Source organism: Periophthalmus magnuspinnatus, chromosome 5, assembly GCF_009829125.3.
Source record: "Periophthalmus magnuspinnatus isolate fPerMag1 chromosome 5, fPerMag1.2.pri, whole genome shotgun sequence".
In the NCBI taxonomy this organism is placed as follows: Eukaryota; Metazoa; Chordata; class Actinopteri; order Gobiiformes; family Gobiidae; genus Periophthalmus; species Periophthalmus magnuspinnatus.
Window position 1 is genome coordinate 25,585,039 of NC_047130.1, and position 27,001 is coordinate 25,612,039.

Genomic DNA, 27,001 nt, shown 5'->3' on the forward strand with positions numbered 1-27,001 from the left:
GCTTAATTGCTTTGACCCTGGAGGAGGGTAACCATAGTTTGAAATACCTGAAATAACTACTGCATGTTAAGTCCTATAAGCAATCTCACACATGACCACTAGATGGTAGTGTTCTCCATAAAAACACAGCGATAATCTGCAATAAAAACCGAAGAATTAAACTGTGGGTACTCACATTTTTTTCTGCCCTTGCTGATAATTTTAATATATTGTGCTGTTTTAGTTTATTCTTCACCCCAGATTTGATTTAAAGTTGCACTATGTAACTTTGGAGTTGGTGTTTGCTGGAGGGTCTGCCATGGAAATAATATTGCTTTGCTTCGAATTATTCCACAGTGTGGTACTACACACAGGTGATGTCACAAGGCCAAGTTACAGGTCAGATCTGTGGAGAGGCAACCCTGTTCACATTGTTTTTTTGTTTTTTTTTCCAATTACTGATGCAATAAAAATACCAGTAATTGAATATTATGCAAGAACATTGTAGGAAAAGCAATAAAGCCCTTTTACATTTAACATCCCTATTATCTAGTGCCCCTTCAAGCTTAATCTTTTACACTTTTAGTTGCCGTGAACACCATGATAAAAACACCCACCTTGGCGTCCCGTTCTGCAAACTTCTGGAACATGTTTGCGTATGTCCTCTTGTCCTGCTCGTCGTGCTCTCGGATCTTTCCCTGGCAGATGGAGATCTGTGACCGCGCCGCTCGGTTTTGAGGACTCACTTGAAGGACCCTCTGGAAGTCCGCCATCGCCAAACTGAACTCATTACGCAGAAGTCGGGCCTCTCCTCGCCGATACCAAGCCTTTTCATTAGTTTCATCTATTTCTATGACCTGTATGCAGAAAATACATTAACAATTAAAACTTCTATGCTTCAGATATGTCTTTAAAATCCATTTCTAAATGACTGCCAGTAGTTTGATATCATATCATAATTTGTACTATTGTTAGTATTACTACACATTTTTGCTCCCCTATTGTATTTGTTCAATAAAAAAGACTATTTTGATTAAAATTATTCAAGTAATTTTCCTGTTTATGGAAAAAAAAAATCATAATTTGCAGCACTTTAATTTATTTCAATAATTCTATATCACTGCAGACATGTTGCTCTTAACATTTGCAAATATTTCACTTTTCAACAATGCAGCTCTACTCATGACTGTTGACTATAGCAAGTATAAGCCGCCTCACCTTGTTGCAGTTCTCGATGACTTGAGAAAATTCTTTCACTTTCAGGAAACACATTGCTAAATTGAGGTGCGCCATAACCAGAAACTCCTTTATCCTTTTGTGCTGTTCAATGCCACTTCCACACTCCATCTCCAGCCATGAGATGATCCGCTGGTACTGAACGACTGCCTGGTGGTAATGCCCTGCCTGAAAAATAAACATGTTATATAAAATAGGTTGTGGGCCAATCAGTCTAGCACAGTTGCCATAGCAATTAAAAATTCAAAACAAAATATAATATCTTTTTGAGTGGGTAAACAAAGCTATGAATAGTTTAAAACTGAGCTAGAGAGCTGGTTTGAATTCTATACTGGGATTTACTGTTCAGCTGACAAAATGTTTATGTTTAGAGCTGGTCTATGGTCGACATCTCTTTAATTGCTGGGCATATTCACATGAGACAAAGTTCCACATCTTCTCTGTCATAACAAATGTAAAAGACTAAATTAATGATGAATTAAATATAGCTTCAAAGTGGTGGTGATAATTGATCATATGTGTGTGATGATACAAAAAACTTAAAATGCACAAATATAATATTCGCAATTAAAACGTAAGTAGGCTCAATATGTGTGGATTTTCACTTTCTTATTTCTTTCAAAAAATATTTCCCATTAAGTTATATTACTCCCTGCTATCCATCTAAAATGTTGGCATAATCAAATTCAAGAAACATAAGAGCAACATATTTAGAGAATAGCATCCTGGAAGATAAATTAGATAAAGTGAAATTGCACCTTGAAATATTGATTCCCTTTATGCTTCACACCAGGAGCAAGATCCAACTTCTCTTTTAAATCCATCTCCCAGGATTCTTTAGCCTAAAAAAATATAATGTTAGGTGCGAGCTGTACGAAGGAGGACTTGATCATATCATTGGGTTTTGGAACAATTCCTCACTCTTTGAAAATCTTTTAATGTAACTTCATACTCAAGCTCTTTGTCTGGTTCAATTTTAAACTCTGGTTGACCTTCACTTCCAAAGCCATACCTGAAATTGAAAAGGTACGGTAAGTGACAATAAAAACACAGACTTTACAACTTCATACTTGTTTAGGAGGAGAAGAGTGTAAAAAATCTACTATTTAAATATTATCTAATATCTTAATTTCAGTTACAATACTATATGAATTTCTTCCCTGTCAGTGTAAAAAGTGAAATACAATCTATTTATTCATTATTACACACAATTAAATTATGACATAATATTATATGATGTAATTTCACAAGCAATACAATTTTTGTGTATTCTAATAATTATTCAAATTCAGTTCAAGTATATTTATATAGCACATTTAAAACAACTTCAGCTGGCTAAAGTTGTTCACGTGAGAGTTAAAAACTAGCAGAAATAACACCAAATACATAGAAAGTACAATAAAATACCAAGATATCCTGTCTAGCTAGTATTAAATGCCAGAGAGAATCATGGTTAAAATAAAAAAAAAAAAAAAACGACGACTTTATTTAATTTAAAAGATTTTGACCAAAATATATTGATTTCCATTCACCTTACATAAAAATCATACTGAATAATAAAAATAAAGGCTTATAAGTATAATGTATTGTCTTCATTGTCAGCCCGTTACTGCAGTAAGAACATACTTTGGTTGTAAGTGTAGAACGCAGCACTCTCCTTTCTGCATCTTGTCCATGGCTCGGTCCACGCCCAGAGGGATGCCTTTATCCTCTCCCTCCCCAACACTGAAGGTCACGTCTCTGCAGTCAAACAGCTGACCGTTGCATCTCCCCTCCAGGTGCACTGTGGAGGTGAATTTAGAGATTAATTGAGAACATAAAATATCAGTAATTGTCTATTTAACACTTAACATTTATTCCCATCTTCTTCTTTAACCTGTCTAGTGTTTCCTGCCGTCAGCCAATCACAACATGGTATCTGCTTCCAAATTTCAAATCTCTCAAACAGGCAGTTGCTCAAATGTTAATTGTGATTATACACTTTTATATTTAAGAAACAAAATGTAATAATAATAATAATAATATAATAATAATAATTATTATTATTATTATATTATTATTATTATTACATTTTGTTTCTTAAATATAAAAGTGTATAATCACAATTAACATTTGAGCAACTGCCTGTTTGAGAGATTTGAAATTTGGAAGCAGATACCATGTTGTGATTGGCTGACGGCAGGAAACACTAGACAGGTTAAAGAAGAAGATGGGAATAAATGTTAAGTGTTAAATAGACAATTACTGATATTTTATGTTCTCAATTAATCTCTAAATTCACCTCCACAGTGCACCTGGAGGGGAGATGCAACGGTCAGCTGTTTGACTGCAGAGACGTGACCTTCAGTGTTGGGGAGGGAGAGGATAAAGGCATCCCTCTGGGCGTGGACCGAGCCATGGACAAGATGCAGAAAGGAGAGTGCTGCGTTCTACACTTACAACCAAAGTATGTTCTTACTGCAGTAACGGGCTGACAATGAAGACAATACATTATCTTATAAGCCTTTATTTTTATTATTCAGTATGATTTTATGTAAGGTGAATGGAAATCAATATATTTTGGTCAAAATCTTTTAAATTAAATAAAGTCGTCGTTTTTTTTTTTTTTTATTTTAACCATGATTCTCTCTGGCATTTAATACTAGCTAGACAGGATATCTTGGTATTTTATTGTACTTTCTATGTATTTGGTGTTATTTCTGCTAGTTTTTAACTCTCACGTGAACAACTTTAGCCAGCTGAAGTTGTTTTAAATGTGCTATATAATATACTTGAACTGAATTTGAATAATTATTAGAATACACAAAAATTGTATTGCTTGTGAAATTACATCATATAATATTATGTCATAATTTAATTGTGTGTAATAATGAATAAATAGATTGTATTTCACTTTTACACTGACAGGGAAGAAATTCATATAGTATTGTAACTGAAATTAAGATATTAGATAATATTTAAATAGTAGATTTTTTACACTCTTCTCCTCCTAAACAAGTATGAAGTTGTAAAGTCTGTGTTTTTATTGTCACTTACCGTACCTTTTCAATTTCAGGTATGGCTTGGAAGTGAAGGTCAACCAGAGTTTAAAATTGAACCAGACAAAGAGCTTGAGTATGAAGTACATTAAAAGATTTTCAAAGAGTGAGGAATTGTTCCAAAACCCAATGATAGATGATCAAGTCCTCCTTCGTACAGCTCGCACCTAACATTATATTTTTTTAGGCTAAAGAATCCTGGAGATGGATTTAAAAGAGAAGTTGGATCTTGCTCCTGGTGTGAAGCATAAAGGGAATCAATATTTCAAGGTGCAATTTCACTTTATCTAATTTATCTTCCAGGATGCTATTCTCTAAATATGTTGCTCTTATGTTTCTTGAATTTGATTATGCCAACATTTTAGATGGATAGCAGGGAGTAATATAACTTAATGGGAAATATTTTTGAAAGAAATAAGAAAGTGAAAATCCACATATTGAGCCTACTTACGTTTTAATTGCGAATATTATATTTGTGCATTTTAAGTTTTTTGTATCACACACATATGATCAATTATCACCACCACTTTGAAGCTATATTTAATTCATCATTAATTTAGTCTTTTACATTTGTTATGACAGAGAAGATGTGGAACTTTGTCTCATGTGAATATGCCCAGCAATTAAAGAGATGTCGACCATAGACCAGCTCTAAACATAAACATTTTGTCAGCTGAACAGTAAATCCCAGTATAGAATTCAAACCAGCTCTCTAGCTCAGTTTTAAACTATTCATAGCTTTGTTTACCCACTCAAAAAGATATTATATTTTGTTTTGAATTTTTAATTGCTATGGCAACTGTGCTAGACTGATTGGCCCACAACCTATTTTATATAACATGTTTATTTTTCAGGCAGGGCATTACCACCAGCAGTCGTTCAGTACCAGCGGATCATCTCATGGCTGGAGATGGAGTGTGGAAGTGGCATTGAACAGCACAAAAGGATAAAGGAGTTTCTGGTTATGGCGCACCTCAATTTAGCAATGTGTTTCCTGAAAGTGAAAGAATTTTCTCAAGTCATCGAGAACTGCAACAAGGTGAGGCGGCTTATACTTGCTATAGTCAACAGTCATGAGTAGAGCTGCATTGTTGAAAAGTGAAATATTTGCAAATGTTAAGAGCAACATGTCTGCAGTGATATAGAATTATTGAAATAAATTAAAGTGCTGCAAATTATGATTTTTTTTTCCATAAACAGGAAAATTACTTGAATAATTTTAATCAAAATAGTCTTTTTATTGAACAAATACAATAGGGGAGCAAAAATGTGTAGTATACTAACAATAGTACAAATTATGATATGATATCAAACTACTGGCAGTCATTTAGAAATGGATTTTAAAGACATATCTGAAGCATAGAAGTTTTAATTGTTAATGTATTTTCTGCATACAGGTTCATAGAAATAGATGAAACTAATGAAAAGGCTTGGTATCGGCGAGGAGAGGCCCGACTTCTGCGTAATGAGTTCAGTTTGGCGATGGCGGACTTCCAGAGGTCCTTCAAGTGAGTCCTCAAAACCCGAGCGGCGCGGTTCACAAGATCTCCATCTGCCAGGGAAAGATCCGAGAGCACGACGAGCAGGACAAGAGGACATACGCAAACATGTTCCAGAAGTTTGCAGAACGGAGACGCCAAGGTGGGTGTTTTTATCATGGTGTTCACGGCAACTAAAGTGTAAAAGATTAAGCTTGAAGGGGCACTAGATAATAGGGATGTTAAATGTAAAAGGGCTTTATTGCTTTTCCTACAATGTTCTTGCATAATATTCAATTACTGGTATTTTTATTGCATCAGTAATTGGAAAAAAAAACAAAAAAACAATGTGAACAGGGTTGCCTCTCCACAGATCTGACCTGTAACTTGGCCTTGTGACATCACCTGTGTGTAGTACCACACTGTGGAATAATTCGAAGCAAAGCAATATTATTTCCATGGCAGACCCTCCAGCAAACAACTCCAAAGTTACATAGTGCAACTTTAAATCAAATCTGGGGTGAAGAATAAACTAAAACAGCACAATATATTAAAATTATCAGCAAGGGCAGAAAAAAATGTGAGTACCCACAGTTTAATTCTTCGGTTTTTATTGCAGATTATCGCTGTGTTTTTATGGAGAACACTACCATCTAGTGGTCATGTGTGAGATTGCTTATAGGACTTAACATGCAGTAGTTATTTCAGGTATTTCAAACTATGGTTACCCTCCTCCAGGGTCAAAGCAATTAAGCAATTTAAATAAAAGTATTATATCTTTTGAATGGGGAAAGGTCTTTTATGGGTCCTCACAAAGTAGCTGCTTGATCTTCAGTTACTTTGGAATATATTTGAATTTTTCATACGACAGACTTTGGATGATTAATACTATTTGTAACATACTTCCAAACAAAACAAAAATCTAAACATTATACACAGTGAAATACAATTATAAGTATTTTATTTGAATGCATTTTTTTTATGTGTAACAGGTTAATGTCAGGCCAAAAAGGCGGAGGGATGATGGCCTCAGAAACTGCATGAATGGTGAAGTCTGTAGCAAACGACGGCGATCACGGAGTGCGTCTCAGGAGTGAACCTCTTATATAAAGACCATTGAACTAAAGGGAGTTTGAACTGTCATCCCTTTTGCTTTCCCAAAATCCTTGGAGCAAAGACAGAAAGTTTAGCCTCAAAATCCAAACTTATTTCTCCCATATCCGGCGGACCACTCCTGCAAGACCTTCCAGAGCGACAAGGAAAGAAGAACTGATAAGAAAAGATTTGTATTTTTTCTTATTTTGTTTTGGATTATGCTGTCATTTGCAGACTCAAAAACAGATCGGTTTGTACATTTGTTTTTTCGGGAGCAGCTGCATGCACCCATTTCGGTGTTTTCGGACTCTGACTTGAAATTTTGTTGATGTGCAATATAAAAAATAAAGTGTAATAAGTCGCATCAAAGTTGTCAAAATACAGCTAGAAGAAGCAACTTTACAGTATCAAAATATACAGATCAGATTTGACTTTAGGATCATTGATGGTGAATAACACACATCAAGAACATAGGTTAAATGTATTGTGCAACACATAATCGGTCTGGCAATCTAGCGGTGAACCAATGTGACAGGCCGTTCATGGTTTTGTTTCTCTGTTTATGTGGATACTTAAATCTGTTGATTTACAGAACAGAACCTGGGTCTGTTAGAAATGGAATGAAATCTGACTACACACATCATTGTGCTGCAGGCACTATGTAACATTTCTGGTTGGGATCTGCCACCTGATTGTCTCCATGGAGATGTGATTTCGTGGCCTGGAATGTTTCACAATATGTCATTAAACGTGTATACAGCTCAGTAATTATTTAGGGTGAGGTAAGGGTGTTTCTAGTAGTACTGCTCAAAAATACCTTGAAAAACATTCATTCTTACTGTGAGGGCTTCACCCTCACCACCAAATCCTCACATATTACTGACCTGGTGGCCAATTGCCATACTCTGGAACATTCTTGGCTGAGCAATACATCCCAGTGGAAATAATTAGATGGCAGACCCTGCTCCCCAAAAAGTTACACATTGCACCTTTAATTGGTCATCCTCTTGGTGTAGATTTCAGTGTCAAACAACGTACTTTAATATGAACAGTAAAAGTTTATGTGAAGAAAGTGCCCATGCAGGATCTATCTAAGAAGCAGCACACATTGCAGATGTTTATCTACACATATGTAAACATCTGTTTTGTTGTGATTTCCTTGTTGATAAAGTTTTATTTATTGGCAATTGGACCATAGTCAGACACTAAATATGTTTTTTATCCATCATATTTGTTGTGTCTAGTATGAACTGAATCATTTTGAATAAGATACCAGTAGGTGAGTTTACTGAGATACCTGCTTTGTATCTTTTGACTGGACTGCCTTTAAGAGTAGGGAATTTGTATAAATTGATTTGCAAATTGGTGGCAGCTTAAAAGAACATTACTTTGCCCAAAGCCTGTATAAATAACATCAGGAAGGGCATCTGATGTAAAGCCTTTGCCAAATCAGTAAATGAAAAGCATTTCTTTCAGTTATTATACCTAATTGAAAAGGCAGAAAACAGAAATAGCATTTAAGATTTCTTCATCAAACCTCAAATATTTGGCACTGACCATTATGTTCACACTGTCCATGTACAGTATGTAAGATGTAGATAATCTTAAGCTTTAAACTCCGTTATCTCTTGATACATTTCACAGCTAAATGCTTTGTTTTACAATTTTCTTGCCTTCAGACCTAAGCATCCTGTGCATCTACTCTTTATGGTGTGAATGTTTTTTTGATGGTTGACAATGATGCACTTTGGTGAGGGTGAAATCAACACTGTTTTCGATTTATAAATGTCCAGATATGATCTGGACTATTGTAGACTTGAGATCGGTTCAAAATGAAACCTCAGCTGTCTTAAATATCTTGTGTACAATGACTGTATGTATGTATGTGTGTTAATATATATTGTTGTATGTTAGCAAGGTTTTTTAAAATAGCTTGTGGCTTGATGTTTTCAAGTATTTCTGGCTCTCAACATTCAATATTTTGTACAGTAGAAAGAGCATGAAGTACTTTTTCTAGTTAGTTGCACTGAAGGACATACAGGATATCTATTCCCCTTTGACGCTGCACTCATCCATTTGAAAACAACTTTGGTGCAAATAACAGGAAATATTTGGACAAATCACAACGTTTAATGCAGTGGAGGCCGATATGAGATTAGAGAGCACTGCAGTGCCCAAAATGTACCAAAATGTTTACAACAATCCAAACTCTCCTTCCTTAAGAGGCAAAACAAGATCCTTGTTTCAGACACATGGCATGTATGCAAAACTAAATATTTTCCAACAAAAAACAATGTATGGTACCTTTGTTCATGTCTTCTTTATATATATTTTTTATTTTTTGCACTTTAAGGTAAACAATAAATCTGAAAGTTGCATTTTAAAAGTGTAAATTGTTACTCGTGTTTCCATCCCTCCACATTTTATCACCAAATCTGCATTTTGTAGTGGGGTTTTAATTTGGTTAATTTAAACATGAATGTAGTTTCATGTAGTTACATATTCCAATGGTTCATTTGTCTTCTGATAATTTCTTCTAGTGGATTCTTTTTTCAGAGCCCGGCTCGCACTGCGGGAGAAGATACGATGCACTACAAATCTGGTAGAACATTAACACTCAGCAAATTTATAATAACTTTTATTTGTTTCCAGAGTTAACTCTTTACAACACCATTAAAAAAATAAATGTTTCATTTATTAAGTAATGTAATTGTTTTACATAAATGGCATCTGTTAAAACTAAAAGGTTATATGTTTTGTTTTTTTTTTGTTATTCAAAAGCATTTTTACAGTCATTGTTTACACTAAAAGCAAGAATTGCTTTGTAAAAAAGTCACAGCATTCATATTTTATCACACATCAAACGTAAGGCAATAATTGACAGTCACTCACCATTAGTTTGATAATTCTGTCATAAAAAAACAAAACAAATTATAAATAAAGAAAGTGATTGGGAGGTCACTACTTAATACACTTATATTACATAAAAAATCATTACATCTTACTTAGTCATTAATGCTGACAAGTGGCAGTTTATTCAACTATTTAAATGGCTTATTTATTAAAATAGTTAGTTGCATACAATATTTATATACAAACCGCCTGTTGTGAAGCTACAGTTTTGAGGATGGGACATGGAGTTTCACAGTTTTTGAGTAAAAAGAAAAATAGAAAGTCATTGACTTCAGCAGGAAAGAGGAGACACTTTATTGGCTAATGATACGGCTCGTGCCGTCTTTGTGCAAATTGTAATTAGAGAAAATATTCAATTGCAATAAATCTGACCATATTCAACACTGAAAGCTGTCCATACTGTATACACAGTGTGTATATAAAGAAGGAATGTTTTACAATAAAATGTTATGGCACATTTACAACATTTTTAAAACCTAAAAAAGTGCACAAACCGAACTGTGCCTTAAAGTTGTCACTGGGACAACTTTCTATCGATGCACGAGCTCATGTCCAGCAGCTCCAGGGCTTTTCTCTCCGGCTTCGTCAAAGGCAGGTCATTTGATCGTGTGCACAGGGTGGAGAATCTCTATTAAAGAAAATGTGATGAGTAATTATGAATAGTGACTGCATTCAAATCAACATGGAGTGAAAAACTAACCTCTCGTAGTGTTCCTGGGGTGATGCTCAACATGTAGACCATAATGATTGGGACCATGAGAGTGGAGGAGAGAGTGAACCACCAGCCCAGAGCATAGCCCCACCATGGATACTCTATAATGTTGTTGAACTTCAGAGGAGTGTATTTGACCAGAGAAAATACAAATGTCCCCTGTAGAAAAAAACAAGTAAAAACTATTACCATAGAATTCCAGTGATATGTCTATATAGTGTTTAGCATTTCATTGGAGTGCACAAGTAAAAGTGGAATGCCAATAAAGTTTGAATTTAATATAATCAATTACAATTGTTTCATGATAATTCTTATAAAGTGTGAAACTCTCTCTAACTCTACTCTAATGAGACATGCAGAGTCATATTTTCATCTCATGTGCTACTTACCAAACAGATGACTGGTGTGACAAACTTAAGACAATACTTTATGATTGGAAGAGGCCTGTATCCAATCTGTCCATCAATGTTATCAATAAAAACGGTCTGCACCGGTGAATAGTATATATAATAATACATATATATATATATTTGTAGCATACTTGCATAGTAAGTCCAACCTCATGTCCTTTTTAATAATAAATTTCAAAGATAATGCACCGACACGCTTTTTTTTAAACTGTGCCTGAAAATTGCACCAACACGGAAAATCTGCTTTTATTCTGCACTCTGCTTTTATTTCCTCTGAAAACTTTTGTCGTCTTTTTACATTGACCAAGTTGGATTCATTGATGTCGAGCTTACGTGCAGTGGCTCTATTTCAGGGGTCGGCAACTCGCGGCTCCGGAGCCGTATGCGCCTCTTTCAGCCTTATACTCCGGCTCTGCGTGGCTTGGGAACTGACACAGACACAGCTCACAGTCCTGCGTAAAGAGCCCTGATTTTCAGACGTTGTGCGCACAGGGGTCAGGAGCAACTTTGGCCCGTCCCTAATGACACACTAATAAGCTCGTCCGTAGATGTATCATGAAAATCCTGCTGGAAATCGCCACAGAAATCTATTTGATGTAGTAGCAAGTATATTATCTGCTCTTGTCTCCGCGATGACGTTTCACGTATAACACATCAGACACGACGCACAAAAGTAGAGCCACAAGCGAGTGAAAATGAGCCAAAACAAAAGTCTTTGGAGAGCTTTTAACAAAGGGGGAAAGGACAACTGAGGAGCCAGAAGAGGAGACTACGATCTCCAAGAAAAAGAAAGATAAATTTAACAGACAATGCCTACTTAAAATCTGGGTTTGTCGCTGCAGGTGACTCTCACGCACAGAGTCCGCTCTGCGTAACATACGGGAAAAGCAAATAAGGCAATGAAACCTTCAAAACTGCTTTGGCACATGGAGAATAAGCACCTGGGATTAAACGATACGCTACGAGTTTTTTTGTTGTTGTTTTTTTAAAGAAACTGCGGAGTAGAGTAGACATAATCACATAATCAGCGCGATGCATGATGCAGCGGTTTGGTGAGTTGTATTTTTTTATGCACTTAAGTTATTTTTGCCATATTTATCTGCCACGTGTAGAAGGCTTGTCCGTGAAAGTAAAACCTACATTATTCCGTTACATTATTGTTATTATACAGTGTTATCTTCATTAGATTAAAAACTGTTAACTTTTTAAATTGCTATGATGTATGAAGCAACAGTCAAAATTAATTGAAGAAAAAAATCCAAAGGAAAGAGGATTCATATTAATAATAAAACTGACCATAGACCCATCCAATGGACACAGACTGAAGGAAGGCGAAGAGCAGCAGAGTCATGCCGCTGCAGGCGTAGTAGTCGAACAACTGGAAGATGTAGAGCCCCCCCTAAAAGTCAAAGCACAAGACTGTTATCTTTGCACATGAACCAGCCAACAATAGCCCCCCTCTCATCTCTTCTGACTGTTACAGTGGCGTGCACGTCCTAAATAGAAATGATGCAATGGGGTTTTTTTTCAGCCGATACTGATATCCAACTTGGGCTGCTCCTGTGGTGGATGTAGAATAGATATTTGCAGACACCAAAATCAAATATTTTTAAATCTAACCATGGATTTCAGACAAAAATTAGGCTGTTACAATAATGGTTAACAATTTCTTTTGAAAAATGTTGCATACAGGTGTTGTTGATGATGATGATAATGATGATGATGGAGTAAAGTTCACAAATTATCTTTTGACTTTAGTAAAAATATCCACAAATTGAATGGTTAGGAGATATATAAATAATAATAAATAATGTGTTGCATGATTGTGTAAGGACGCATTTTAGCCTACTTGTTTTTCTATTTCCATCTGAACTCACAAGTCTGTAAACTGGCACATCTGACACTGAGGACAACGGGAATGACATGTGAGCAAAGACGGCAGCTTAGAAAAAATATCTGTGCCAAATATCATCTACATTTTCAATTTAGGAACCCGTGGGGAACCTTCAAACATCACTGATCAATATTAACAATTTCAACAAACCTAAATAAGAGTTGTAGATTAGTAGCTGACCCTCATACAAATGATAACGGGAGTTCGTCATCACTATTCCTCAAGCAGTTTTTTTTCCTTGTCACATATTTTTACAGTTAGTGCAGAATTGTTGGAAAAAGCCTGCATTTACATTAAGTAGTATGACCCTTCCCTGGAGAGATGAAAAGTACAAAACCCAAACATAGTCATTTGACAGCTTACATAAGACACAAGACGTTTCAACATGCCTTTCTAGGGACTGCTATATTCGCAATGGAACTGAAACTGCAATTTGAATGGCTGCAATTATCAACGCTCAACACCTGCAATTATTAAATATGTGTGGATCTTACAAAAAACATAAAATTATTCTGTATTTAATCAGTCTTACAATGCAAGGACCGTTTATTCCTGTTCCTGAAATGCATGTGATTCAATTATTAGTTTAAATTGTAAATCAAATTGTAAGAATCAAAAGAAAAAGAAGGCAATTCAATATTTCTCCAAAAATATTGTTGGCGCTGCTTACCTCTGTAACCATGATCAAGCCAATAAAGAAGCTGACGACACAGATGGAGAGAAGAAGGAACTTGCGCCGATGTCCCACGTGAAAGTAGGAGGGGTACAGGTCTGAAATGGCTGTAACCAAGGCTTCTAGTCCCACAAACTGAAAGACAATTCATAACTCAATTTAGTAAATGGTTTCTTGAAGAATAAAACGATAGCCTAGACTAATATTTGGGCAAAATTTGGCTTTTTTTAAGTTACTAAATAGTACTCAACTATATATAGCAGCAGCTTTTCTTTTCTGTTTTGTTTTTTTTTTGCTACGCCTTTATGTAACATTTCTGGAGGGGGATAGAGGGGGGGATTTTTTTTTTTGCCTGGAATGTCCCATGGTATTGCATTTAAGCAGTGGGTGATGTCTTCAGGCCAAGTTTAATGATATATTTTTGAAATGTTCTACACAAAGTAATCACACCTCTAATAAAACAAGCAAGATGGTGGATCCTTCACTTGGTAATTCATCTGATGCTAATCCTATTTTACTTTGACAGTTCCTGGAAACTACTGAAATGTTGATCATTCCATAAAAAAACACCTGTCAGTTTGGTATGAGTCCTAGATGAGCCCCTTGTCTACTCTTGTAAACCAAGAACCAACTGTCAGCGAAAGAAATACATTGCAATTGTTTTATATATTTGGTCGATCCATATAACGAGACCTGTTTCATCACGGGAATACATTTATAGGATGAATGATGATGCTACATGAAGGTAATTATTGAAAAACATGTTTACTTCACTGTCAAGTCCCAGTAAGATGATCATAATAAAGAAGAAAATGGCCCAAATCTGAGGGAAAGGCATCATGGCGACTGCTCGAGGATAAGCAATAAATGCCAAACCAGGACCTGAAACGAGGAAATCATATTATAAGAGGACATCGATAACAGCATTTATACCACAGTCAGTGAGAATTGCCATGCACTATTTTTTGTATAACTGCACAGAACGGCAAGAGTTCACAATCACAGTATATCTCTACGCCATGAGCATCACCATAGCAACGGGTAACCAAATGAACTACAGTCAGACAGGAACTAGCTTCAATTAAAACAGAAATAAGTAATGCTTTGAACATCCACAGACAGCCAAAAGGTCGTCAGATTTAAAAGTAAACCCGTTTCAGTTGGTGGGACCATGGATGAAACGAAGAGCAGTTTTAATGTACGCCGGAGTCCAGATACCGTCACCAGTGCGTTAAGTCAGGATTAAACAATGAGGAGCAGTGTGTTACCTAAGCATTAAACAACTTGGAGCTGTGCGTTACGTAGTTTTAACACATGACACGGAGTCATAGAACACTACATTGTGAAGTGGAACATAACACACAGCTCCAAGTTACACTTATGAAGAAAAATATGCAAAACAATTGTATATTTGTTTAATTATGAGACAAATTTAACCCCTTATTCACAGTTTTAACACGATTGTTAAAAGCACTAGTTCCCCGATTAAATTGCCCTTACCTGATTCAGCCACTTTTGATATTTCTGTATTCTGCTCATACGCCATGAAGCCTAAAGCTGAGAAAATGGCAAACCCAGCTACAAAACTAGTCCCACTGTTTAGAAGGCACAAGTACACACAATCTCTGGAAGAACCACAACAGAAAAAATACTTAATTTTTTTTTATCTCTTTGAAAATATAATATTATAATAGTTTATGATAATGGTATATAACTATAATGGTGTATAACTATGTTTGATTTTCTGTGATAAACCTACTTGTAACAGTTGTTATTGTACTTATTATAGCTGCCGAGAGCCATTAAACACCCAATGCAGATTGCATAGGAATAGAAGATTTGAGTCCCAGCATCCATCCACACCTATAAAACAGATAGGACAGATATTATATTATTATATTATAACATAAGAGAGCCATTTCACATGTCAACAATACTGAGGGGATTGATTTCTAGTCATAGGCCTGCACTATTGTTACAGAATTAAAACACAACTCAAAATTTAAATGTAATTGTCCCATTCATATCACATCCATAAATATGCACTATATCACTTTTCAGAATGAGAGTCTGCCACATGCTTGTCCCCATCGTATTGCTTTGCCTGTAATGTTCTAAAGAATGCCATTAAACTTATCTATCTGGATAATGTGCTTAAGTTTGCATTGATTAAATCACAGGTATTGCAGATAAGATTATATATATACATTTTTTTTCTGTTGGTCTAGCAAATTCTTGTGACATGATTTTGCTTTTTATTTTTTGTTTTGTTTTTTTTGCAGTCCTGCACGCTACTAACGTTTCTGGATATGTGTGTCTTTTTGGTGAAGTAACAGATATTTTTGTAGGCACACTGTGAAACATTCCAGGTAAAAGGCAAGTGGTCGACTCTCCACCAGAAATGGGACACAGTGCACCTTCTATATATGTGGTGCTGATTCTAATCAAATACGTGCAAATATCTGTCATGAACCTTTAAGATACTTTTTTTTTTTAACTCTTCAGAATATTTCAAAAGCAAAGATTGCAAGAGCATGACAGTTGATAGGAAACAGCCAGAAGGGACCATAAAGTATATGTAGTCTAGACATGTGACTATTGAGGAATGTGTGTCTGCTGGGGATGCAGATGTGCTCATACCTGAGGGTCACTGAGGCGGGACGGGTCCGGGTACAAATAAAACTTAATACCATTTAAGGCTCCTGGCAGTGTCAGACCCCGCACCAAAAGTACTGCTAACATCAAATAGGGGAATGTGGCAGTGAAGTAGACCACCTGAAACATATTTACAATGTTGGGGAGGACTTTTGAGTAAACGATTAAACTATTAACTAAGAAGTGATTAAAAACAAGTTTTAAATAATTTTTCATTGTAATTTTCTTACACTGCTTTTATTTATGTTTAGGTCCTTCTTTAGTTTGGCATAGTTTAGTCCTGTTTTTATTACTAGTTCAAGCCTGTATAGTTCAGTCCTCATTTGGTTTGGGTACAGCCCTTCTTACAGTATTACCGTATATATTGTGGGTACTTTTAATGTCCTATCATCAAATTAATTCATATGGCTCTCTAGACAATATGCATGTCATGTTTTTTACAACCTACAATTACATAATCTGATCATTCATTGCACTTTCTCTACCAGCAGATTCAGTGAGTTGGACAGGTGTTTTAATAAGGTGTATTAATAAAGGTGTATAATAAACATTTAAAACTTGGCTTGGCAGATATATGACATTTACCTAAGCCAGGAAAAACACGTAAGTATTATTGAGTGTTTTTGTAAGTCTGATCCGTGTTTCCAGGAACACCCTCTACCAGTTTTACAGACTGAAACTCCTCTAGCGAACAACCCCATCTTTGTTTTATTTACCTAAGCCAGTTTTAATTCTTTTAATGCCTAGCTTAAATTAACAGGCGGGTTTTGCCAGAATAGTATAATCTGGTAAGAATAAATACTCATTTCACTGCATCTAGAGAGTTTGATGATGTGTTGTGGCAACTCTAGAGCCAAAAGACAAAGCAAATATGTCCCAGAACAGTTGTTTAAATGGTATTGTAATTTAATATAACAATCTGATAATCTTTAAAATTCCCCCACCCAAAAAAAGTTGTTTCTAACCCTTATGTCTTACCTTTCCAGTGGACTTCACTCCCTGCCAGACACAAAAGTAACATAATACCCAGGAAAGCAGAAGGCACATAGCCAACTCCCATCGGATCCCCCCAAGCTCATGGACACTTCCTGATAGGTCCAAAACTCTTCTCCTACAAAACAAACTTATTCAGAACTACATAATCAATGTGCAGCATAGAGTAGGCTATGGTTTCAACGTTGTACTCACTCCCAAAATTCTCGCACAGGTGATGTTGCATTTGCCGCTATGGTCACATTTAAATTACTCAATCGATCGAATTCCACACATGTTTCTAGACAAGACAATATACACCATGATTATGTTCATCTAAATACAATGGCAGCATCCAGTTGCATTAGTATTGCTTACTCGTGTTCCAGCTGTTTCTGCAGCTTGCCCAGGGAAGTTCAGTGCTGAAAGATGAGAAGAGATACAGGAATGCCCAGGCCAAAATAATAATGTAATAGATGCTTGAGTACAAAACAACCACCTGGCTACCGTAACCAATCCCTGCAGAAACAGAGACAGAAAAATAATGAATATACAAAAACACAGAAAATAATATCCTTTGTGTGCTACTGTCATAACTGCAAATCCTTGTGTCGCTATTTTTGTTGCTTTAAAACTATCTTATAAATTCATTAATGTAACAAAATTGGTCAGGTCTTGTTTTTATTGAGCACATTCAAAAAGTGACTCCATAATTAAACAGATGACGTGCATAAGGTAATAATTATTCACACAAGGGCCAGACAGAGAGAACATCTGTTAATGTGAGAAGAAATAGTTCACTAAACAAGATTGTGGATGAAAAGTCACACTATTACTATTTCACCATTTAGACTCACCTGGACGTGCATGTGTTTGTTCTACTTAAAATATAAACCTACAAAGAAACATCTTTTCTCTTCCAAGAACATTTTCAGGTATGTAATATAAAACAGTATTCTCCATATTAAAACCTATTCAGTGTTTATTCAGTTGTTTCAGAATATAATTTCTTTATTCAAGTGTGGGGACAGATACCATAGCTCTCACCTGCTGCTATTCTACCTCCACGAATAAAATGCACCTTTTACACAGAATGAAAACAATCTAGCCACTGTACAGGTTATTATCTGTAGTGTACATTAAGGTTACACTGTGCTTCTTATTTACAGAAACAGTTATTCATTCCATAAATACATTTTTCCACATCTCCAAGTCAGATTTGTAATGACAGTGTGAGTGCACAATACCAGTCTGTTGGGTTCTGGCCCTCACTCAGAGCAGGAATGTGCCCTGGCTGCCATCGGACTTGTTTACCACATGAACTACACGACCAATGGAAAACTCAGTGTCTAGTGGACCAGGAATACATTTATACTATTACCAATTTGTCCTAATACCAATAACAGAAGCAGTGAATGAGTGAGCTGTTGATTTTTCCGTATGTCTCTTGTAAAATCAAGATTCCGTCATTTCTAATAGTCAATGATCGACTTGGGTCTTTCTGATTTAGGGGTCTACAGTTAATCCACGGTCAGAGCATGCGGACTGGAGCAGAGTTCAAACTTTGGAGGTAAAACCGTGACTTTTTTTTATGTGAAGCTGCATTTATTAAAAGTCTGTAGTGTTTAGGCCCAGGAAATGAATATTGAAAACCATTTGTATATGCTTTTTATATATGAATAATGTGATTAATCAATTTACCTTGAAATAAGGGACAAATTTTTTTCCAGCCCGTGATGCTACCCTGTTTGGTGTACTGTCCCATCGAGGTTTCCAAGAGAAACAGAGGAATCCCACAGGTGAAAAGGAACAACACATATGGGATGAAGAAGACTCCTGAATAAAAGACTCAATATTATTAATCAAATTACTTTAAAGGTAAGTAAGGGTGTAAAATGAGCTCCTATAAGGATGTATTAAAAAAGAGGACATAAGGACATGATATACAGTCAGTGAGTGGCATTCTTGTTCTACATGTCATAATTTCAGATGGAGGGCAGGGGACAATATAACTCCATACTGTGATCATATTGTGACCTTCAACTGACAACAAGCATGCCTTCCGTTGTAGCACAATACATGCTTTTCTTTATTTCTACTGACAAGAGCATATAGTGTGTATGTGACAGAGTATATACATTCAACTTTGTGCTAGGTTTTGTTTTTGTATGTAGATAGGTCAAGTAACTGAGACGTTAAACATAAACCAATTTGACCTGTTGTCCAGCCCAAACAATTACCTATTAGATGCACGGTAAACTTACCACCTCCATTCTTGTAGCACAGATAGGGAAACCTCCACACGTTCCCAAGGCCAATGATCTGTCCCGCTACAGCCAGAAGGAACTCAATTTTACTGGACCACTGCCCCCTGCTGTGGGGGCTGAGCGGCAGATGGGAGGTACTCTTTTCAAGCCTGACCTTGACATCAGGAGCAAAGGTCTTATCCATCGCACTGAAACAGAAAAAGCAGTGTTTAGTGGTTTGTAAGAAATGATGTATCCAGTGTAAATGCTATTTATATTTTGGCTGACCAACACCAATAATGATATAATATTTATATTTGGAAACATGTTAATTTATAGTTTAGAGATTGACTATTTTTGTTTATTTAAACTATTTGCATTTCTTTATAAAATGATAATGCTCATTGTAGGGCTGTTGTTGAGTCAATTAACTGGATGATGTAGTCATTTTGTATTAGTTGATTTTATGTAGATTATAAGGATTTATACGAACAGCACAAGAAGGGAGTGAGTGTGTGTTTATATATTTGTTTTTTTAGCCTTATAGCTTTACTCTGCTGGCACAGTGTTGTGTTAGATTTTATGTGTTATTTATGTGTTATAATTATTCAATATTATTTTTATCTGATGTGCTTGAATGTTTCAACACTATAATGATCTTATTTTATAGTCTCTTCTATGATTAAATCTAACCCTCTCGAACAAATGTTTCCACTCCCACTTGTGTACATTTGTATATAGGGCACAAAAGACGCCATTTCAGTGCATTCACTCATGTACAGCTCAGTCCTGTACAGCATCTCTCACATCAATGTTGCATTTGTGCTGCTGGCTTGGATTAGATGTGGGAGTGTAGAAAATATGTGTGCCAATACATCAGAGTTTGAGCTATTTAAGTCCACACAATCCACAGCAATGTGCATGGCCACACTGTCCAGGAGCATCTTAGGTTCTGTTTGCTCAGGAGTGTTTATTTAGAGTTGGATTGGGTCAGATAGGGGAAAGCATATAAATATATAAACTCAGACTTCATGTTGTAATGTAGCGCTCATAAATAATCACTTAGTAGTGACTGGCCATCAGGCCATCACTGCTCAAATGTATTACAAGTTGTTAACTCTCAGCGATTGAAGAGGTATTACAATATGAATTTTGAGAAGAATTCTAAAAAGAGTGAATGTAGAATTGTATACAATTAATTGTAAGGATGTTTACCTACAGTCTATGTTTACCTTTGTGCCTTTTGTCTTTTAAAGTGATAGTACGTAACTTTCTGGAGGTGGCACGTCATCTGTATGATTCCATGGAGAGTTAAAAATGGTTACTTCAGTACATTCTCCATGGCGACAGAAACATTTTATCCCACACTGTGGGATATTATTGTCAATGGAACAATATTTCCATGGAAACAAGCAGGAAGAGGCTCAAATAAGAGTCAGGTTTGTGGAGATGCAAGTCTGCTCACAGTAAGTTTTTTCTATGTTTGTCAGTGCAACAAAAACATTCATAAGAAAGAAGAAATAAAAAAGCATAAACACATTTTCAGACAAATACATACTGTGGCTTTAAATTCTTGGAGCCAGTGGACACACAACAGTTAACTACAAAAAAAATGTGCCTATAGTTCCAGATTAAAGTGTGATTTCAATGACACAGTAGGGCTGGCAATTCATTGAATTAATTTGATGAATTCAGATATTTAATAATCGAAACTTTGAAAGATTGCTAAATCGTGAAATCGTTATGAACCAAGTTTAGAGCCTCTGCTGTTTGAAAGATGAGCCGTCGCTGCTGTGATTGTGTATGAATAAAACTGTAATCATCTAGTGTGTACAAAAAAACAAAAAACCCAAATAAAAATACAGGCGCCCCCCCCCCCCCCCACCCCCCCCCCCCCCAGTGTGGGGGTGGTGTCCCTGGCTTTGAACCAGCAACCTTGTGCATAATACAGCTATGGTGCAATTGGACAATGTTGCGTCTTTTACGTGTATTATAGGGGGTGCTAATGTGTGGAGTGGCCATGTGATTTTTTTTCTTATTTCTGTTCCTGTTTGGATTCTGCTCCTGTGATTTTGAGCTCTCTCGGCCAAGCAAGTGTGTGTGTGTAAGACATTTTTAAATTATTTTTTTAGGTGTCATTGCGCCCCTGCTGGCCAACCGTGAAAAATGACCCACGTCATTATTTTACTCCTTGCCATGCATCAGTTTATTCCCCAAATTTCATACGAATCCATCACGCATCTACGATGTGAATTTGAGCTGTCTGGACAAATGCCTGTTCAATATTTTTCACTGGTTTGTTTTGGAGGCTGCGTCCCTGCTGGACAATCGTGAAAAATGACCCATGTCCGTAATACATTTTTTTGTTTCTTGTCATGGGTCTCATTTATTCAGCAAATTTCGTAGGAATCCCAAAAAGTTGACGTTACATGTCTATGGTAGGGGGCGCTGTAGTGTTAAGTTTATTTAGGCTTTATCATCCATTACATTCAGGCCAGAGTCACGCATCCGTGACTTGAACGTGAGCTGTGTAGGCCAATGCCGGTGGTCGTGAGAAGACATGAAAAAAACAGGAAGCAAAGGTGTTTTTTTTGTCTGTTTTTCCTCAATATGGAATGTGAAATATGAGCTCATTTGGACCAAAAACCTGGGACTCGATATGTTTTAAAAACAAAAAATCTGATGAATCAGATGAATTTTCTATCTGAGATGTCCGACTTCTGTCCATCGCAGGGCAGGGTTCAGTGCATTGCTTGTCTCACAGTGTATCACTGTTCCAATTTTTGTGAGTGTATGCAAAAATTGCCCAAATAGCCTAAAAATTTGCCAGACCGGTCGATCCTATACCACCGTGTTTTCATCGACGTTCAGGGGGTGAAAAATGGGTGAAAAAACTAATAATAAGAAAATGACAGAGAACAATGCTTCTCACTTTGTGACTGGTGAGGGCCAAGGAGAAAGAACAATGGGCCAATAATAATAATAATAATAATAATAATAATAATAATAATAATAATAATAATAATAAAACAGTTATTATAACACATCTACAACAACTTTCACCAATATGGCTTACATGGAAAGACTATACTAGTTAGTACTACGGTGTAAAGGTGAGTAGAGTAGCCAAAACCTTTACTCAAGTAAGAGTAAGGTTACATCAAAATGATATTACTCAAGTAGAAGTACAAGTCAGCCGTTGTTCTCCTGGGGGACTTCAACGCCCATGTGGGTAACGACAGTGACACTTGGAGGGGCGTGATTGGGAGGAACGGCCTCCCCGATCTGAACCCGAGTGGTGTTTTGTTATTGGACTTCTGTGCTAGTCACAGTTTGTCCATAACAAACACCATGTTCGAGCACAAGGGTGTCCATCGGTGCACGTGGCACCAGGACACTTGTTGTCGTGTCATCTGACCTCCGACCGCGTGTCTTGGACACTCGGGTGAAGAGAGGGGCTGAGCTGTCAACCGATCACCACCTGGTGGTGAGTTGAATCCGCTGGCGGAGGAGGAAGCCGGACAGACCTGGCAGGCCCAAGCGCATTGTGAGGGTCTGTTGGGAACGTCTGGCAGAGCCCTCTGTCAGGGGGGTCTTCAACTCCCACCTCCGGGAGAGCTTCTCCTTGATCCCGGGGGAGGCTGGAGATATGGACTCCGAGTGGGCCATGTTCTCCACCTCCATTGTCGATGCGGCTGCTCGTAGTTGTGGTCGTAAGGTCTGTGGTGCTTGTCGCGGCGGCAATCCCCGAACCCGGTGGTGGACACCGGAAGTAAGGGATGCCGTCAAGCTGAAGAAGGAGTCCTATCGAGCCTTGTTGGCTCGTGGGACTCCTGAGGCAGCTGATGAGTACCGGCGGGCCAAGCGTGCCGCGGCTCGGGCAGTCACAGAGGCAAAAACTCGGGGTTGGGAGGAGTTCGGGGAGGCCATGGAGGAGGACTATCGGACGGCCTCAAAGAGATTCTGGCAAACCGTCCGACGCCTCAGGAGGGGGAAGCAGTGCTTCACCAACACTGTTTACAGTGCGGGTGGAGAGCTGCTGACTTCGACTGGGGATGTTGTCGGGCGGTGGAAGGAATACTTTGAGGATCTCCTCAATCCCACTGTCACGTCTTCCGAGGAGGAAGCAGAAACTGGGGTCCCAGAGGCGGACTCGTCCATCACCCTGGCTGAAGTCACTGAGGTGGTTGGCAAGCTCCTCGGTGGTAAGGCTCCGGGGGGTGGACGAGATCCGTCCTGAGTACCTCAAGTCTCTGGATGTTGTGGGGCTGTCTTGGCTGACACGTCTCTGCAACATCGCGTGGCGGTTGGGGACAGTACCTGTGGAATGGCAGACCGGGGTGGTGGTCCCTCTGTATAAGAAGGGGGACCGGAGGGTGTGTTCCAATTACAGGGGAATCACACTCCTCAGCCTTCCCGGTAAGGTCTATTCCAGGGTACTGGAGAGGAGAATCCGACCGATAGTCGAACCTCGGATTCAGGAGGAGCAGTGTGGTTTTCGTCCTGGTCGTGGAACACTGGACCAGCTCTACACTCTCCATCGGGTCCTCGAGGGCTCATGGGAGTATGCCCAACCAGTCCACATGTGTTTTGTGGATCTGGAGAAGGCATTCGATCGTGTCCCTCGTGGTGTCCTTTGGGGGGTGCTCTGGGAGTATGGGGTCCGGGGCTCTTTGCTAAGGGCTGTCCGGTCCCTGTATGACCGGAGCAGGAGCTGTGTTCGCATTGCCGGCAGTAAGTCAGACCTGTTCCCGGTGCATGTTGGACTCCGCCAGGGCTGCCCTTTGTCACCGGTTCTGTTCATTATATTTATGGACAGAATTTCTAGGCGCAGCCAGGGGCCGGAGGGGGCCTGGTTTGGGAACCACAGGATTTCATCTCTGCTGTTTGCAGATGATGTTGTCCTGATGGCTTCTTCGAGCCAGGACCTGCAGCAGGCACTGGGGCGGTTTGCAGCCGAGTGTGAAGCGGCTGGGATGAGAATCAGCTCCTCCAAATCCGAGGCCATGGTTCTCGACCGGAAAAAGGTGGTTTGCTCTCTCCGGGTGGGGTAGTGAGTCTCTGCCCCAAGTGGAGGAGTTCAAGTATCTCGGGGTCTTGTTCACGAGTGAGGGAAGGATGGAGCGGGAGATTGACAGGCGGATCGGTGCAGCGTCTGCAGTGATGCGGTCGCTGTATCGGTCCGTTGTGGTAAAGAAGGAGCTGAGCCGGAAGGCGAAGCTCTCAATTTACCGGTCAATCTACGTTCCTACCCTCACCTATGGTCATGAGCTCTGGGTCATGACCGAAAGGACAAGATCGCGGATACAAGCGGCTGAAATGGGCTTCCTCCGCAGAGTGGCCGGGCGCACCCTTAGGGATAGGGTGAGGAGCTCGGTCACACGGGAGGAGCTCGGAGTAGAGCCGCTGCTCCTACACGTTGAGAGGAACCAGCTGAGGTGGCTCGGGCATCTGCTCAGGATGCCTCCTGGACGCCTCCCTAGGGAGGTGTTCTGGGCATGTCCCACCGGGAGGAGGCCCCGGGGAAGACCCAGGACACGCTGGAGGGACTATGTCTCTCGGCTGGCCTGGGAACGCCTTGGGGTCCCACCGGAGGAGCTGGAGGACGTGTCCGGGGTGAGGGAAGTCTGGGAGTCCCTGCTTAGACTGCTGCCCCCGCGACCCGGCCCCGGATAAAGCGGAAGAAGATGGATGGATGGATGGAAGTACAAAGTAATGGTCCAAGAAAATACTTAAGTAAAAGTTACTTAAAGAGTAACTGTCTGGGTGTAACATTAATTTGAAGTTAATGTAATTTGAAGGACAAAATATGAATTACACAAAGCACAAAGGGAATAGCTGATTGTGTGAACTTTCAGTTAGATCTGGAGGAGCAGCACAAAACACAAGTGTTCAAATCATAAAGCTTTTGTCACTCACTTTTGGAAGAGTAACCAAAACTTTTTCTCAAGTAAGAATACTGTTTCTTTGATTTAAAAAAAAATAAAAAAATAAAAAAAATCAAGTAGGAGTAAATGTTTGCTGCTAGAAAAGTACTCTGAAAAGCACAAATACAAAGTAAATGGAAGAGTAAATATAACAGAGTACTACCCACCTCTGTGTGCACTGACAATAATGTATCACTTGAGAACGAATATTCTTTCTACGAACAGCAGCAAAGCAAAAACAGGCTCAAATCATTTAAAATACTTAATGTGTCTTCTATTATTATTATTTTTTTTTTATAATAACTGAAGATGCATCCATCCAACTATGTAGATACAATAAGTCAATAACAATAAATGGACCTGATTATTTAAATCCTGCTTCAAATAAACTAAGACAGAGCTGTAGCCGGTAATCTACCGTGGTATTAGCAGTCAGTCTGTTTACACCAAAACTGAGAAAATGCTATGTTTTGGTTAAAACAAGATGCTTTTAACCCAACCAATACAGGGAAGCCCCTACATACCCAATGCACACCTTCAGTGGTAAGAATGAAACAAATGACTAAACCGAAACAAACACCAGATAAAAGAGGAAACACTCAGATGACAACGACATGACATTCAAATGATCTGACATACTAAGGCAGATGCTGTTGACACATTAGAGAAACCACAGTAGAAAGACAGAAAACATATTTATTGTACTTATTAGTATTTTCAAAGTATATGGATTGTCCAGTGTGTAAAGATGCTCCTGTAGAGTCACCCATCAATCTTTTCATCTGTTTTGTTTAAATAGCCTCCTAAATGACTGTTCAAAGGTGGAAAGTCGAGTATTCCCATTACTTGCAGGATAAAGTATAATGACTCAGTGTAAGTAGGGTTAGCCTGTTCAAAATGTTGTTACCTAAAAGCAACCACTGACCTAATGGTAAAGATAGATTTATCAGCAGACCTGGTTGGCATATCTTAATTTATTTTTACATCCTGGGCTGGCCTAGTAAGCAGCCTTACTTGTGTTTGGTTGCTTTTACTCTTATAAAAAACTACTAGGCCTATACAAAATTATATTTTAAGACCAACTTAAAGCTCTGCTGCTCATGTATGGAACATAGTGTTATTCACCAGTATTAACTACCATTTCACACTTTTTTTTTTAGCTTTGCATTCTCCTCGCAGTGGGAGATTCAAGCAGTCTGACAAAAGGCATGTCGAATAGTAGGCATACTAAAAAGGAGAAATAGCGCCTCTCCCAGCAGCGTAGCGTGTAACCTTTGGCCTACATAGAGCTGCGGGCGCGGAGTCACTCAATGAACTCTGAATAAACTACCCAACCACTCTTGCAATTACAATCAGCTTTAGAGTCTAGAGGAAAAAAGTGAAAATTGTACCTGTAAAAACGTCAGGTGCTGTATGCCTATGCGTCCATTTAATCTGAGTGGAGACTCATCAGGCTCCAATGGGGGAAACCGACTCCCCAAGTGTCAGGCGCACAGTGCCACTGTGACCATGAGGGCCCACGCGGAGCTTTATACGCACCAGCGTGCGCGTGGAGGAGTGTGCGTGAGAGTGTGCGAGAGACAAAGGGACATGAGCAGTGTGCGTGTGTGCATGTGCGTGTGTTTGTGTGAGTGAGTGGGTGCGTTATTTGCTCATATGAAATAAGCCACTTAAGGCGGGGCTTAGGGAGTCACGTGATCTGAAGAATAAGAAGGGGGTGTGTCTCAGAATGTAAGGCACGTGGATGTACAGCACAGTCAATGGTCCAGACAC

General features: G+C 38.4%; 2 protein-coding genes across 3 annotated transcripts in view; both read right to left on the reverse strand.

Annotated features, from left to right (window-relative positions):
* fkbp5 (FKBP prolyl isomerase 5) overlaps window positions 1–27,001 on the reverse strand; it is a 52,179-nt gene that overhangs the window by 2,554 nt on the left and 22,624 nt on the right. For both annotated transcript variants that reach the window (XM_033966151.2, XM_033966149.2), the window contains exons 6-10: window positions 2,842–2,998; window positions 2,137–2,227; window positions 1,974–2,057; window positions 1,198–1,383; window positions 597–836 (exon numbers count right to left, since the gene is read on the reverse strand). In XM_033966151.2, the coding sequence (XP_033822042.1) occupies window positions 597–836; window positions 1,198–1,383; window positions 1,974–2,057; window positions 2,137–2,227; window positions 2,842–2,998 (758 nt within the window). The remainder of the gene's footprint in view (window positions 1–596; window positions 837–1,197; window positions 1,384–1,973; window positions 2,058–2,136; window positions 2,228–2,841; window positions 2,999–27,001) is intronic.
* On the reverse strand, window positions 10,217–26,719 carry LOC117370671 (sodium- and chloride-dependent GABA transporter 2-like). The gene is made up of 16 exons (XM_033966152.2): window positions 26,620–26,719; window positions 19,320–19,510; window positions 18,757–18,891; window positions 17,434–17,574; window positions 17,272–17,356; window positions 17,062–17,194; window positions 16,069–16,203; window positions 15,188–15,291; window positions 14,929–15,053; window positions 14,198–14,310; window positions 13,426–13,563; window positions 12,158–12,260; window positions 11,670–11,674; window positions 10,841–10,936; window positions 10,440–10,610; window positions 10,217–10,367 (listed from the first exon to the last, which is right to left on the reverse strand). Exons 2-16 carry the CDS (start codon window positions 19,504–19,506, stop codon window positions 10,254–10,256), a joined length of 1,785 nt encoding a protein of 594 aa, XP_033822043.1. The 5' UTR covers window positions 19,507–19,510; window positions 26,620–26,719; the 3' UTR covers window positions 10,217–10,253.

Coding starts and splice junctions, on each gene's coding strand:
- LOC117370671 (XM_033966152.2), bottom strand. CDS start 19,506: ATGGATAAGACCTTTGCTCCTGATGTCAAGGTCAGGCTTGAAAAGAGT. Junction 17,575..18,756: donor AATTTGTCCCTTATTTCAAG/GTAAATTGATTA, acceptor CTGTTTCTGCAG/GGATTGGTTACGGTAGCCAG. Junction 15,054..15,187: donor TACAATAACAACTGTTACAA/GTAGGTTTATCA, acceptor TGGTTCTTCCAG/AGATTGTGTGTACTTGTGCC.